The sequence below is a fragment of the Pituophis catenifer genome, unplaced genomic scaffold (assembly GCF_029215685.1).
Source record: "Pituophis catenifer annectens isolate HBS135680 unplaced genomic scaffold, rPitCat1.0.hap2 SCAF_1, whole genome shotgun sequence".
In the NCBI taxonomy this organism is placed as follows: Eukaryota; Metazoa; Chordata; class Lepidosauria; order Squamata; family Colubridae; genus Pituophis; species Pituophis catenifer.
The window spans coordinates 198,813,705-198,830,877 of record NW_027256881.1 but is presented as its reverse complement, the minus strand read 5'-3'; the positions used below and the strand labels follow the sequence as shown (position 1 = coordinate 198,830,877).

Below are 17,173 nucleotides of genomic sequence, written 5' to 3'. Positions count from 1 at the left end.
CGGTCTCCAAAAGCCTCAAAAACAGGCCGAAAAAAGCATCAAAAACAGGGTGAAAAAAGCCTCCAAAATGGGCCAAATAAAGCCTTGAAAACAGCCCCCCCCCAAAGCCTCAAAAACAGCCCCCAAAATGCCCTGAAAACGGGCCCCAAAAGCCTCAAGAATGGGCCAAAAAACCTCCAAAAATTGGCTGCAAAAAGTCTTGAAAATGGGCTAAAAAAGCCTCAAAAATGGGCCGCAAAAAGCCTTGAAAATGGCCCCCCAAAAGCCTCAAAAATGGGCCCAAAAAAGCCCTGAAAATGGGCCCAAAAAGCCTCAAAAATGGGCCAAAAAAGCTCCAAAAATGAGCTGCAAAAAGTCTCAAAAATGGGCTGAAAAAAGCCTTGAGAATCAGCCAAAAAAAGACTGGAAAAGGGCTGGAAAAAGGCCCAAAAAAGGTAGGTCAAAAACTTTTGTTGTTTTCCTCTTCTAAATTTAGGTGTGTCTTATAGTCAGGTGCATCTTATAGTCTGAATAATACGGTACTTACTGTCTTGTAATCCCTTTCTCTCCAATGACTATAAATACAAACACTGATTTTTCCCTTGCTAATTATCCCAGAAATGAAAATTCCGAAGGGTGGAGAAATAGGGAAAAGGACTACAAGATTTGCCCATTTTTCCCAGCTCCCTTTTAGTCAAGTTCCAAAACACGGAACTTCTCCACTGTTAGGGCTCATCCAACTGATTGGGTTTATATCCTTTTGACGCTGTGATGTATTTAAGGACAATTTCTTAATAAAACTTTTAAAAGATGTATTAAAAGTCCAGGCATATCTTTTGGCGTTCTCCTTCTGTGGTATCTGTCCTGCAAATTCTAAATTAAGTGTTAATGAAAACACACTGTGAGACCTCATGGATGCTATTTTTTTAAAAAAATATATAGAGTTTATATGTGCAATTATGCAGTTAATGTATTTTCTTATGCCTTGCACATAATCTCTCCTTTTTTTAAAAAAAAACAAAAAACCAGAAAATTCAGCCTGAAGTATTTCTAGCTGCCCTTATAATCACATAGATATTACAACTTCTAGGCAGAAAGAAAATTGCAAGCTGATTCTCTGTTTGCCTCCCTATTTCCACATGCTGTATGCATTTGCATCTCAAGTAGATTTATTATAAGTTATGGAATGCAGAAAAATACCAAGAGTGTAAGAAAATGATAAAACCTATTCATCAATGTTTTGACCTTTCCAGTCCAATCTGCACTTTATGAGGAGCTGCATATAAACATATAACACAAATTATTCACGTTTAAAAAGATATCCAGGCAATATACTGCAGACTGAACAAATGGATGGAGATCATGAAATTTAACACAATGTAATCTTCATTTGGCCTTAAAAGTCAATACGCCCCTTCACCACTTTCTTTTTAATTTTCTGTGTTATTATCCAGGTCCCTTTATTTTTAAAAAATAAAATAAAATAGAGAGACACCATCTTTCTTGGCAGAGCTTCTCAGAACTGGTAAGTAAAATTGCTCCTTAGTAAGAAGAGAATAAATTAATTCATATCATCCCCAAAGACCTATTAATAAACTTGAGGCAGACACAAGAAATAACCTGTGGTAGTGATGTTGTAGGAGAAGAAGTGGCAGAACCTAGGGGTGGAGTTAAAAGAGGAATCAGTCTAGAATCCCTACATAGTCACAAGTGGACGAAGACAAACTTCTCTTCAATTCCATTAACCCTTATCTAATTTCTAGCAGGCGCTAAAGGTTGAATCCTGTGCATAGGCTTTTTAGTAATAAATCAGTTTAATTGGATCTTCATGTAGGGACCTGGTTTTTTGCACCTGACAAATATTAGTTCCAGAACGGTAAGAAGCATTCATGAAAAGAGCTATCCAAAACATGGCCAGTGGAAACAACTCCCTTAGCCTTCAGAAGTATGATCTATATCAGAGCTGTCAAACTCCCGGCCCATGGGCTGAATGCATCAAGCGCTTGCCATGCCCACACACAGTTTAGCGAAGGGAGGGGGAAAGTCCCGATATGTCACATGACGCTGTCATGACGCCATGAGTTTGATCTAGATGAACTATGGTTTGAGGTAAAATTCATCCTTTAAAAATAAATCTCAGGGACCTAACAAAAAATTAAGTGCTTGCATAAAATTCATGCTCCAGAAAGCATGAACACTTGATGGCCTCAGGGGAGCCTACCTGCATGCATAACCTAGACCCAAACACTATGCTAAGCCATACAATGGCTTGCTTGGTTTTGATTTAGCCACCAGTTTGTAAACCATAATTCACGATTTAATGTTATAGGTAAACCATGACTGGCTGGGGAATTCTGGGATTTGAAGTCCATGAGTCTGTCAAGTTGGGCACTCCTGCTGTAAACTGTTGCTCACACTCTATGCTACAATAAAATGCTTCACCACACCACAGTAAGATTAAGTTGGCCTCTTTGCTCCCACTACAGAGTTTGTCATGTTAAGGTTTGAAACTGCAGTGACATGGCTGCTTTGTTGTTTTAATCCAAAAAGCCTGAGACATGGTAAATGTCCCCAACAGGCCTGGACCTTTCATCATTTCCTGAGAGAAAGATTCATTACCCTTGTGTTTATTCCTCCTTCCCCAAAATGAAACCAATCTTTATTCCTGAAGGTACCTCAACACTTAATAGATTACAGAACCCAATCTTTATTCCAGAATGAACCTTCTATACATACAAAGGGGAAGCATGTACCTCATCTTCAAAACTTATCTGCTCTCAATGCCCCACATACACCTTCGCAGAGGTGAGGTTTAGCCTAACTCAAACAAATGGGATCAAAAATTCTTTTCCTGGACTCAGTTGGTTTGGAAACAGATAAATGGTGCACATGCCAGCCATTCTCTCTAAATTCATTTGATTACTTAATTCAATTTATTTCTTTTAATCTATGCTTCTCTTATTGCTTAAGGGTTACAAAACCTACCTTTGTGGGCAGTGTAATCTATAGTGTAAAATCATGACATATTAACAACTCTGAAATTAGTACCAGATATTTCTGTTTACATAAACACAATTGCATTTTTAGAAATTAATTTTAGCAAAAGAATCCAGAAGGACAGTCAGTTTCCCTCCTCCAATGGATATAATCCTGGCAGAATTAAAGAAAACAACAACAATAACAACATGTATAATTGAGAGACTTGAACAATGAAAGTTCAAATTTCTTCTTCAAAGATTGATATGGTGACGTGAATATTGCCTACTGCAAACCCCTTTTACCAGACTGTCAACCCACATATCCATTAGAAAGGGATGCTTGGCTGCATATATAGGGTAATGAGACCTGAGACCCACCTCCCTGGCTGAAGATAGGAAATGCATGGTGGTTTTATAATAAAGCGCCAAACTCAGAAGTTTTTGGAAAGAAACTAGATAAGGAATGGGGAGTAGCCTCTGATAAACAGCTAGAATACCCTGAGAAGCTGGAGGGGGTCTAGTTTTGGGGTTTTATTTTTTTTTTTTAAAGGATCTTGCTTCAATAAGATTTTTGAAATAGTTAACAGGTGAAGGTAGGAATTTATACGAAGAATTTGATTTTGATCTCCCATCTTTTATTTTCTGTACAACTTATGAACTCGAGTATTCAGCTGCATTCTTTATTCTAACGTGTCCTTGAGGGAGGGGTCCTTCCCGCAACCATTGAAGGAAGCGGTCGTAAGGTCCCTCCTCAAGAAGCCTTCCCTGGATCCAGCAGAATTAAAGAACTTTCGTCCAGTCTCCAACCTACCCTTTGTGGGAAAGGTTGTAGAGAAAGTGGTGGCACTTCAGCTCCTGCAGTCATTGGATGAAACGGATTATCTGGACCCTTTTCAGTCTGGCTTCAGGCCTGGCTACAGCACGGAAACTGCTTTGGTCACACCGATGGATGATCTCTGGCGAGCCCGAGATGGGGGTCATTCCTCCATCTTGGTGCTACTTGACCTCTCAGCGGCTTTCAATACCATTGACCATGGTATCCTTCTGGGACGACTAAGGGAGTTGGGAGTAGGAGGCACCGTGTTACGGTGGTTCTCCTCCTATCTCTCTGGTCGGTCACGGTCGGTGTTGGTAGGGTAGGACAGAGATCGACCCCTAGGCCCCTTGTTTGTGGGGTGCCTCAGGGCTCCCTCCTCTCCCTTACTATTTAACATCTACATGAAGCCGCTGGGTGAGATCATCCAGCAGTACGGGGTGAGATATCAGCAATACGCTGATGATACCCAGCTGTATATCTCTACCCCGCGTCAATTCAGTGATGCAGTGGATGTGATGTGCCGGTGCCTGGAGGCTGTAAGGATCTGGATGGGAGTCAACAGGCTCAGACTTAACCCAGACAAGACCGAATGGCTATGTTGATTGTCCATCCTTGGTTCTTGGGGGGGGGAGAAATTGTCCCCCTCAGAACAGGCTTGCAATTTGGGTGTCCTCCTAGACTCACAGCTAAGATTAGAGCAACATCTGACAGGTGTGGCTAGGGGGACCTTTGCACAGGTTCACCTGGTGCACCAACTGCAACCCTACTTGGATCGGGAGGCTCTCCTCATAGTCACTCATGCCCTTGTCACCTCACGGTTAGATTATTGCAACACGCTCTACATGGGGCTACCTTGAAAAGTGTTCGGAAACTACAGTTGGTCCAGAATGCAGCCGCGCGAGCTATTGTGGGTGCACCTAGTTACACCCACATTACACCAATTCTCTGCGAGCTGCACTGGCTCCCTATTGGTCTCTGGGCACAATTCAAGGTGTTGGTTATTACCTTTAAAGCCCTACATGGCTCAGGGCCAGGTTATCTTCGAGATCACCTTCTATCACATAGCTCCCAGCGACTGGTAAGATCCCACAGAGTTGGTCTCCTCCGGGACCCGTCAGCTAAACAATGCGGGGGAGGGCCTTCTCTGTGGCTGCCCCAGCTCTCTGGAACCAGTTACCTCCTGAGGTCCGGACCACCCTCACCCTATTGGCCTTCCGAAAAGCGGTGAAGACCTGGCTTTTCCGGCAGGCCTGGGGCCGTTGATCTCACTGTTGCGATCTTGTGAGATCCGGCCATGAATGGTGTGAATTGGTTTTAATGTTTTAATTTTTAAATGTTTTTATAATGGTTTTTTAAATGCTTTGTAAGCCGCCCTGAGTCTCCGGAGAAAGGCGGCATATAAATTGAACTAATAATAATAATAACAACTTCTGGCTGTGTACAAATACTTTTTAAAAAATATGTAATAATTATTTGATACCTCTCCAGATACTTCCTGTAGATTGTGCCCCCAAAATAATATTTTTTAAACAAATCAGCGCCATCTTGTGGTTTATTTGGAGCATTTCTTTTCCATTTTCTGCTTTTGTAAGAAGCAGACCAAGATCTAAATAGTTCTGTTAATCTATCTCCTTCAATATCGAACATTGGCATTTTAATATTTAAAGATTAAATGAATGCTTTATATTTTCTTTTTTATTATTAATGTTTTACTATTTGGAGAGAAGGGAAACTGGTGTATTTTTCACAGTGAGAGAGAATGGGATGAACTCTTTCGCAGCCAGAAAATGGCATTATAGATATGATTATACTTTAGGCATTCTGCCCTTTTAATCGTCATAAAATCAAAACAAGATGTCAAAGCCCCATGCTAGCTGAGGTACGCTCCCCCGCACCCCAGGAGATGGACTAGACCAGCGGTTCTCAACCTGGGGGTCGCGACCCCTTTGGGGGTCGAATGGCCATTTCACAGGGGTCGCCAAAGCCCTCTCTCGCCCCCCCCCCCACACCTTCACTCACCCTCACCCTCTGTTGGATCGCCCGGTCGCGGTTCGCTTACCCCGCCCACTCCCAATCTATTGCTGCCTCCGGAGTCCCAGCTGATGGCTAGAGGGAAAAAAACTTTAAATTCTTGCTGCGGGGCTTCAAAGAGCTAGCTGCAAAGAGGTAAATTCCTGGAGCAAGTTTTTTTCCCCCTAGCTATATTGAAAAGAGAAAGAGAAAGCAGGGTCTTAGCTGCAACGTGACAAAATGAGGCAGAGAGGTTTCTTTTTCTTTTTCCTCACCAAAAAAGGTAGGTACAAAACTGCAAAAATGGGAAATTTAAGGCAAGAGGAGGTTCAAGATTTTAAAACACAAAAGAAAAAAAGCTCTATTTAACTAGGGAATTGTAATAATTGAGATACTATTAATTGTATATTGTGTTGAAAGCAGAAATGGTTAAGTTGTGGTTTGGAGGAATATATGGGGGAAATTATTTGGTTTATTATTATTGGTAAATATAATTAATTAATTTGTAAGAAATTGGATTGCATGGAAATAATTGGAATATTCATGTTCATATTGATAAATATACAAAAAAGATAGTTATATAACTAATTGATTTATATTAAAATGTTGAATTTGTATTAAACAACTGTATTACATAATTAACCAATGTGAGGATGGATATAAAAATAGATGACAATGCAAAGGGGTATAATATAGAATAGAAGGGAAAAATTGAATTTGATTAAGATTAAGATGAGGATGAAGGGTAATATTGGTTTTTTAAAAAAATAGTTGAGGAATAAATATGGTAAAAAGGAAATATAGAAAGTGTAAATTTAATTGAAATGACTAAATACTGTGTTGGAAGAAATATCCTTCTGGGTTCTGCTCCAAGTGGGGAAAAAGACACTGGAAACATGGAGACTGTTTGGAAAGATGTTTTAATAGTGGACAGGATCACATGGCTTGATGGGGCCCATTGTGTTAGTTTCTGTTGCTATTGTGTTGCAAATGTCCTTTGACAAAGGATTGACTTTCTGCCTCTGGCCCATTAACAAAGGGTGGGGGGCAGGAAGGTGGGAGCTGCTTTGTCTGTAAAATATGCTTCTCCATTTCTCATCCAGGGAAATATAATATTCTGCCTTTTTAATATTTCCCAAAATATTTCATTCTTCTAGGAAAGGGGTGGCTGCTAACCTCCTACAACTGTTTAAATTTGTGAACTGGCCAAATACTCTGTTCAAAGAAAATATGTTGTATGTTTGTATGTGTGTTTCTAATTATTGCTATTTATTCCTATTTGTCCTCTTTTATTCTTTAAAGTTTAACAATTCATTCTTTATCTTAATATCTTTATATTTGTTTGGGGTTGGCTTTCTTCCCTTTCATCTTTTTTATTGTACAGCAATCTTTCTCCTCAAACCTACCACCTTTGTCTTTTTTTTCTTACTTACTTTCTCTTCCCCCCCTCTTCTTCTTCTCCCTACTTCCTCTTTCTCCTTCTCCTCCTCTCTTCCTCCCTCTCTTACCTTCACTCCTATTCTAATTTCCCTTCCCTTCCTTCATCCCTCTCTATTCCTGTATCCTTTTATGCATATGGACTACTCAGAGGGCTGAAAAAGTTATTTTTGACTGGTCCTCGCACTTTTGACCAGTCCTCGAACTTACGACTGTCCTCACATTTTACGTTTTTGCCCTATCTTGTCACCATGGTGAAGAGAAGCAGTTGTGAAATGAGTGACATGGTTGTTAAGAATGCTGCACAGGCATAAATGTGAGGATGGTCATAAGTGTGAGGACCAGTCAAAAGTGCGAGGACCTGTCAGAAATGACTTTTTTCAGCCCTCTGAGTAGTCCCTATACACATAGCCATGGCCACCCGGTCACATGACCAGCTAGCCACGCCCACTCGGTCACATGACCTCCAAGCCACGCCCACAAAATAAGCCACGCCCACAGAACCCGTAGTAAAAGAAATTTAGAACCCACCCCTGGTTGGGGGTCACCACAACATGAGGAACTGTATTAAAGGGTCGCGGCATTAGGAAGGTTGAGAACCACTGGACTAGAAGGTGAAGATTCGGAGGGCTTCTGAGAGAGGAGCTGGACCCCCAATACTCCACCTGTTGTATAAGAGAACTTTGGGACTCCATGGAGGATTTTTATTAAGTGAAGGCATAAGGCATTTAACATGTATGTGTATATGTATGTGTATACATGTACAAACAGAAAAATAGTTTGGTGTAAATAGTTAAAAGACGTTGGACTAGAAGGCAGGAGGCTCTGTATTCTAGTTCTCTCTTGGGCATGGAAGCTGGTTGGGCAACTTTGGACCTTTCCAAAGTTGGATTTTTTTTTATTTAGACTGGGAAATTGAGAAACATCTACCTATCAAACCTCACTGGACCACCATAGTCTATCACCATCCATAGCTTTTGATGAGAAGACCTTCCTTCCTCCTGCAGTGGATATTCCCACAGAGAGAGAGAGACACACACACACAAAGTACTGTACATCTTACTAGACATAAAAGTCTAATGTACAAGTAGCCCTCATTTACTGACCACAATTGGATCCAGCCAATCTGTCACTAAGCAATGCAATCATAAAGTGAAAAAAATCACGTGACAGTGGCTGTTGTCGTTAAATGAACCGCCATGAGTAGTTAAGTGTGATGTGACATGACCATGACTTGGGATTTCCTGCTGGTTTCCCCACTGACCTGCTTATTGGAATCTGGCAGTGAAGGTTGCAAATGGCGATCAAATGGCCATGGGACACTGTGACTGTCATAAATGTTCATCATTTGCCAAGTGCCTGAATCACAAACAAGTTACCATAGATAAGCTGCAACAGTTGCAAGTTCAAGGATTGGTCGCAAATCTCCCTTTTCAGTGCTGGCGTAACTTTGAGTGGTCATTAAGCAAGGATTAGCTCTAATTAATTTTGCAAGGAAACACATAACAAATATTGAAAAGCCATGCAAGGTAATACTTGGCCTTCATTTGGATAGGAAAGTATCAGAAAATCCCAAGGCAGAGAAGTAGTACAAGAAGTTGAAGAAACTTTCCTTGAGAAGGTAATGGCAAACCCTACACCAACTCAATACTGTTCCATGCTGTGGTCAAAAAACTCAACGTCAACTCAAGGGAGACTTTATTCGGTTAATTCCCAATCATAACTTAATATGCTAACCACTATGCATTAGGAAATACAGGCTCACTTTTGCTACACTTTCTCTTCCTTTGTTCCAAGGAAATCTACTATCAGAGATGGGCTAAACTAAGTCATGTCATGCGCTACAGTTAATATTATTGTGGCCGAGGAGTAAAGAAAGCAGACTTCTAATTTTGTTTCTTTTATTTCCGTGAAACAAAAGGGTTGCTTGAAAGGACAAATGATTTGTAAATGTATCAGGGAAATAATAAGAATGTTCAATCTTAGAAAGACAAATTAACATATTACGGTAAGAAAAGAGACAGGTCATATATTATACACACATACAGCTCATTCACAAGAATACACAGGTGAAAGAAATGGAGCAAGAGTGACCAACATTAAACTACCCAAACCAAAAACTCTGTGTTTGTGTATGTGTGCAGGATCAACAAGCACCTGCCAGGGTACCACAGTTGTGGAAGAAGACAAGATGAATGTCAGCTGTAACAGAGAATGCAGGACAAAGTAGAGGATGAAATAAACAGTGGTGGGAAAAGCCAAAAAGGCAAGGTGACCACAAGAAAACCCAATTTTGCTGGAGGCAGATATGTTTTTGTGAGATTTGTCCCCCGCAATTATTCTGGTTACAAGTCAAGAAGAAGCTAGAAGATGGAGAAATGTTCATGAATTTATACGGGGAGGATATTTTTGCTAATGTGACTGAAACCAATTGAGAATAGCAGTACCAATAAAGATAATTCCATCTGAGTGTAAAAAAATTTTTAAGAGCGGGGGAAAAACACTATGATATGATAATAAACTACAGTAAAAGCAACGGCAACTATGAATGATGAAATAAACTCATTCAGACTTAAACCACTAGAATTCAGTTTAAAGTATTTGCAAATTGATGTCATTATTGCACTACAAGCGAATCATCAAATATTCATTTGTTCAGTTATAATTGAATTACCATAAAAGATGTTTATAAAAATGAATATTATCCCATTTAATTAAGACAATTAGGAACATTTATGGGGAAAGAAGAAAAACGGTTTAAAAGAGGTCCTTTCACCAAAGATTTTTTAATGTAGCTGCTTATTAGCTACAAAAGAATAGGGTTCTTTAATGCATACATTTACTGCATTTTATTGCACGTGGCAATCTTGATTTCAGACATGAATCTGAGATTTTTGCTTTACTCTGTAAATGAGGAAAGAATAATGATATGGGAAAAATACTGTATATTATAGAGATTCCTCTGTATCTTGCTCATCATTTAATGAGATAACATTGAGTAAATGGATCCCCATGCATAACTCTCCTGCACTCAGAATCCACTTCTGATATAATGTATGCTGAACTATCATATCTCTGGAAAAAAAATCATCACAATATTCTCTGTATTCTCTTTCTATCTGTTAAAGACCTCTAAAAGGAGGAATAGAAAACAAATTACTAGCAATAGCAAAACTAAGAAAAAGGAAAACAAGTTCCCTAAAACATAACTCAACAATCAAAAACACCCAATAATGTATAATCAATAGTAAACAAAAAAAGCCAAAAAAATTGCAACCATTTTCCATTGTCCTTTCAAACTAGAAATATAGAGGTGGGGACCATCAATATATAGAAGTATACTCAGCGGTGAAATCCAAATTTTTTACTACCTGTTCTGTGGGCGTGGCTTGGTGGGCGTGGTGTGGCTTGGTGGGTGTGACAGGGGAAGGGTACTGCAAAATCTCCACTCCCACCCTACTCCAAGGGGAAGGATAGTGCAAAATCTCCATTCCCTCCCTACTCTGGGGCCAGCCAGAGGTGGTATTTGCCGGTTCTCCAAACCGCTCAAAATTTTCACTACCAGTTCTCCAGAGCCTGCTGGATTTCACCCCTGAGTATACTCCATACTTCCAGACAATCTCTCCTCAAATCTGGGACACAGATATTGGAAACTCAGCCATATAGAGAAAATAAACGGTGATTTCTCTATTTCTCTCTCATCCTTTTCCCCACTTCCCCGACAACAACAACAGCAGCAACTTCCACAAAAAGTTGAACAGTATTTCTCAAGCACCAATTTCTGACATCATTCTTCCTGCAATGACCATGGGGGGAAAAAGTTGGTTTCATAGTTTCACTTTCCATGCTGGCCAGATAATTCAGAAAAATGCCTTAGTCATTCTATTATTGAGAGCTATGTCAGAGTAAAAGGTACAAAGACCTGGTCATTTATTATGAACAGTTCATTTAGTGACCATTCAAAGTTACAACAGCACGGAAAAAAGTGACTTATGGTCATTTTTCATTACAATATTTCCAGCATCCCCATGGTCATGTGATCCAAAATTCAGATGCTTGACAACTGGTTCATACTTACTTGCTGTGTCCTGAGGTCATTGGATCCCCTTTTGCAACCTTCTGACAAGCAAAGTCAATGAGGAAGCTGGATTCCCTTAACAACTGGGTTATTAATTTAATCAACTGCAGTGATTCACTTAACAACTGAGACAAGAAAGGTCGTAAAATGGGGCAAAACTCACTCAACAAATGTCTCACTGAACAACGGAAATTCTGGGGCTCAACTGTGATCATAAGTCAAGGATTGCCTGTATTGAGAATTCAACACAGAACTCTACTAGCCCACTTAACAGACCGCTAAAATGGAAGCTTTTCCCAACCATAGACTCTATTAGAACTAATAAAAGACTAGAAGTCCTTCGGGAAACAAGAAGCACGATCCATTCTTCTGTGGATCATGAAATGTTGCCGACTTGAACAGTTTGTCCTGTTCAGAGGGCGTGAATGAAAAACATGAATAATTCACATTCTACTTTTCTACTTTACATAAGAAGCTGTGAGTGTAGAATATGCTAGTTTCATCTGTTTTTCTCAGTTTAAGGAATTTAACAGTAACAGCAACCAGCGGTAGTTTTTGTGGCACAATACAAAACTGCAATTACCCAATTTTGGCACCCAACATTAAGGCTACTTTTTTAGATGCAGTAACTAATATGATATGCTTGACTGCTTTGAGCAAGTTATGCATAGGATAACAATGATTAGCTAGCAGGATACGGCAAATAAAGTTGTTCTGTTTATCCTACTAGATAGCACTTAGCAATACCGCTTTACAGCCCTCCCTAAACAGATTACAGAGTCAGCCTATTGCCCCCAACCATCTGGCTCCTAATTTTACCCATCTCGGAAGGATGGAAAGCTGAGTCAACCCTGAGCCTGGTGAGACTCGAACTGTGTCAGGGTAATGATGATTTAAAGCTGACCAGCCCCTTTAAGACTGAGGATGAGTCAGCAGGGTTACTGCCCTTTAAGAAGCTGCCTATATAAGGGAGGCCATTAGAGGGCATCTCTCTCTCCTTGTGTATTATTCTTCTTGTCACGTATATCTGCATTGTAGTTCTCTGTGTAGAGCTGAAGATTGATTGTTTGCCTGGCTTTGCTTAGCACGTGTATGTGTGTATGTGTGTGTGTGTGTGTGAGATATATATGTGTGTGTGTGTGTGTGTGTGTGTGTGTGTGTGTGTGTGTGTGTGTGTCATATATAGGAGCCTTGGTGGTGCAGCAGACTAAAGTGCTGTTAAGTAGCACCAGCTGCCTGCAATTACTGCAAGTTCAAATCTCACCAGGCTCAAGGTTGATTCAGCCTTCCATCCTTTCGAGGTAAGTAAAATGAGGACCCGGATTGTGGGGGCAATAAGCTGACTTTGTATAAAAAAGAACACCACTTAGGGGGAGCCAAAAGCCCTACTAAGCAGATATATACAAAAGTATGAAGGCTATTGCTTAACGCATTGTAAGCCGCCCTGAGTCTCCGGAGAAGGGCAGCATATAAATCAAACCAATAAATAAATAAACTTGTAGATAAACCACTGTTTGTAATGACACAATCTCTGTGTCCTGTATTTTCGCCCTTGGTTGTCTCAAAATAGTAGTCATGCTGTAAACACTATGCCAAACTGCAGGCAGCCGGCAGGCAGCAGAACACTGTACTCTAACCACCTGCGCCACCGTGGTTGTTACTACTAGATGCCCTTAACTATTTTGTCCTGCCTTCAAGCACTTATGACTCCAAAGGCTTACTATATTTGCAAGATAAGCCAACATAGAAGACTGGATAAATAAGGGGAACCTTATAGGGAATTGAGCTTTTCATTTTTGCCCAACCACAAGAACTTAAAGGCTGAAAAAAGAAGCCTAAAAGAGTTCAAAGTGGGCTTAGAAATGATGTCTTTAAACTTTTCCCTCTAGTGGCAACCATAATTAAGTCTCTTGTTTGAGTGTCCCCTCCAATCTATGCTAAATGTACAAAAATGACATCATGTGTTTCAGATGCTTACAGCAAATGCACAAGATAGGGAAAGGAAAGAAGCAATGTACAACCAGTTTATAAATTCCTAATTCTGCCAAGTGAAATAATATTTCACAACCCATGTGCACAACTCCAAAGGAGTAAACTCCTAGTCCATAAGTCAAGCTCTGAAACAGTCTTTCCCTAAAATGGTACCTTCCACACACGGATGGAGATTATGGAAGTTGGTGTCACACATCTGGCTGGCACTTTGTTGGGAAAAAAGCTGCCCTGAATATACACTACAAAGAGAACCATATTAAACCCAATATATCAAGGACAAATCACAGAATTTATTTTGAAAACAATTTTCAGACTATTATTAGCAAATGTACTACTGCCCTCTGCTGTATATTTTAAGAATAAATACAAAAAACAATTCACTGTAACAAATGCTTCTCTCAGGCTACTGATAAAGCAGTTATTTACAATTTTTTAAAAAGAAATAATTATGTGCAATTAGTAATTAATAAGCAAATGCACAATACACAATGATTTTCAGGTCTGTCCTTCAAGTGTATTGACACATACTAATGTTAAGCCAGATTCTTGAATCAATCAAACAAAAAAATGTTAAAAATTACACAAGCTTCCTTTGCCAAGTTCAGTTGAAATATTCAGAAAGAATTTGGGCCTTTTTTATCTCCATGAAAAAATAAAGCCCATGTTTAAATATCTTTCCAACAGAAAACTGTAGGCTTGCAAGCACATAATACCTACTCAATCAGGCTCTATGTTTATTTACAAATATCAAGACACCCATAAACACCTTAAAATTGAAAAAGGAAAAATTTGAGCAATACACAATGTTTGAGTTCTGCAAAGCATTCAATGGTAGCATTTTGCAAAGCAACCTAGTTGAGTAAAACGTGTTTCCATGAAATTCTAAAGCAGAACCCTCGGAAAGACAAGACTTCCAATGAGACCACCAGCAAATCATGCACAGATACACACATATGTGCACACACACATACACACAAAGAGAGAGCCAGAATCAGTTTCCAAAAATAGCCTTTTAAGATTTCTGAAGGACAAGCTTGCTTTAAGATGTTTGCATTTTACAAAGGGCCTCTTCTGAATAAGTTATATATCACAATACCATCATTTTTTCCTGGTAACAGAAAGCAAAAGGGGAACTTTTTTCCTCTAATTTTCAAAGTGAATGTTTTATGTTAAAAGATACTTTTAACATATCAGCTTTGCTGATATGAAGTAGAATTGAAAACCCTAACCAACCCAATTAAAACCCAGAATTTTGCTTTGTTTATGGAACAGCTCTGCTTGTGACATCTCCAATTTCAAAAATGGCCTACTAGCTGGCATTGAGATGGAAAAGAAAAGTACTGGTATGTTTTGGCTTTCAAATACAGGCTACTGTATACTGCTTAATAGGATTAAGCAGATTTGTTGTTTATCTATAGAAGATCAACTCTCTGCCAACTACAACCAAAGTTAGGACTCTTAACAAGAATGTACCTATTGACTTATTTGAAAAAATAACATGCAATCCGCTCCATCTAGTGGCTGTCCCTGAACAAGCTGAATTCCTATCAGTACATTTTTCTGTACTAAAAGAACAACAAGACTGAGTGGTAATTTGCTATGTAAATGCTAAGGACATCTTAGATCTACTTGAAGAGCTATCAAAACAATTCAAACCAGTTTGCAATTTCCATCCCCAATGTCACAGGCCTAGCAAAGGAAGTCATTTCAAGCTAGATTTATTATTTATGACCTTTGTTAAAAAGATATGCCCATAAATGATCTATATACTCCTTAAGGGTTAAAAAAATGTTATAGACTTCACCGGATCACTGGGGGGGGGGGGGCGCTGAGGCATTGTTCTGTCAGAAATATCAGAATCCAGGGTAACTTAATTTTTTTCTGTATCCGTTTTTGCTAAAGAAACACAAATGACTTAAAACAGAAGGGTGCTAAGAGGGGAATTCTGGGGAGTTATAGTATTGTGACAGCTGAAGAGCTAATTTAAGGTAAAATCTCCCTCTTCCAGTCTCTCTATGAAAGAATGTAGACCTGCCCTTGAGGAGGAGGAAAGGCGCAAACAACCATTAAGGGAAAACAATTGTCAAAACACAGTCCCGAGGAAGTGAAAAATGTGATAAAGAAATTTAAAATAGCCCTGCCTTGATTTTGTTTGATATATAAGGGAGTAGAGTTAAACTGATACGCTTCCAAGATTTTGTTATTGTAACCTGTAACAATAAAAATAATTTCTGGAATCCCTGAGGCTTTTGTTTCTTGACCTTGCCTCCCCTCAAAGAGTTGGCACATTCTCTCACACACATACCTACACAGAGCAACATAATAGAAAAGGAAATAGGGAGTAGCTGCAATCAATGCTATGTAACATGCCTGTTTTGCTAGTCTTTACTAATTGTTCAAATACTTGTACAACAATTCTCCTTATCCCATATGATTTCCACTTTGACTGAAGCTGACAAGATTAAACTACCCATGTTGGAGAAGGTTAAACAAGATATTATCACACAGCAAAGAGATGTCAATATTGTTTAGTTGGGGATCTACTTACAGGTTGAGATTCAATTAAATTTTCCCTTCTTTTGATTAGAATTCAAGAGAAGAATCATCTCTGGGCCACTGTACTATTATTCTTACCATGAATGTGATGTTTTCCTTGATTGCAAATGCCACAACAGCTTTATACGAAAAGAAAAATTAAAGCCCCAAAGTCCCAGAAGAAAATCTCAGCCTCCTAAACCTTAAAGTGGATCTAAAAGAATAGCTACATTTATTTCATTACACTATTTGTATATCAACTTTTTATTCCACTTAATATACTCAAAGGAGCTAACAATAATTAAACTATGAAAAAGGTTAATAATCACTGCTAAAATGAGGTTGGGCAGTAATAAAGACAATCTTCTAGAAAACCCATCCTCATCTGCACTGCTTTTTCACTCCCCACCAAACATACAAATACACTATTGTTACTATACCACTATGTACAATAACTATGCCAATACAGTATAATAAAATTGCCAATCTCTGTAACCCACAAGGCCTCAGTTCTGCTAACTTAGCATAGCAGTTCTGTGTCTGTACAGCAGGAATGGGAAACCTATAATTCACCAGATGTTCCCATAGTAAATCATAAGAAATAATGGGAGCTGTGATTCAGCAATATTTAGTCACAAGTTCTCTATGCATTCAAGCATGGTAGCTGTCCAAATGCTGAACCTGGAGCTCAAGAAGAATTATCATAAGAAAGTAGCTGCCACCCATTGTCTTCCCTTTAACAGCATTATACAGGTAGTCCTCGATTTACAGCAGTTCATTTAATGACAGTTTGAATTTACAAGAGCACTGACAAAAGTGACTTATGACCGTTTTTAACGGTTTTAACGTTTTAACACTTATGACCATTGCAGCATCCCCTGTGGTCATGTGATCAAAATTCAGACATTTGGCAACTGACACATATTTATGACGGTTGCAGTGTCCTGGGGTCATGTGATCACCTTTTGGGACCTTCTGACAAGGAAAGTCAATGGGGAAACCAGATTCACTTAACAACCGTGTTTCCAATTTAACAACTGTTGTGCTTCACTTAAAAACTGTGGCAAGAAAAGTTGTAAAATGGGGCAAAATTCACTTAACATATGTCTCGCTTAACAACAGGAATTTTGGGCTCAATTGTAGTCGTAAATCAAGGACTATCTGTAGTTATGGGCAATGATCATCAGTAATATAACTGTGACTTTATTATGCATTAATTTTCAAAAAAGGAAAAAAACATAGTTAAAAGCAATTACAAGGAACCTTACCTTTTTTGCCCTCTGTCCTATATCGGGTGTTTTTGTAAGTAGTTTTTCAATCAAGTATTCTCTAGTCTGTAAAGATCAA

At 39.2% G+C, this 17,173-nt stretch overlaps 1 protein-coding gene across 1 annotated transcript in view; it reads right to left on the bottom strand.

Moving 5' to 3' along the window:
• The window catches only part of STK39 (serine/threonine kinase 39), an 87,348-nt gene that overhangs the window by 52,592 nt on the left and 17,583 nt on the right, over positions 1-17,173 (bottom strand). The window contains exon 6 of the mRNA XM_070956925.1: positions 17,095-17,160. Coding sequence (XP_070813026.1) covers positions 17,095-17,160 — 66 coding nt within the window. The remainder of the gene's footprint in view (positions 1-17,094; positions 17,161-17,173) is intronic.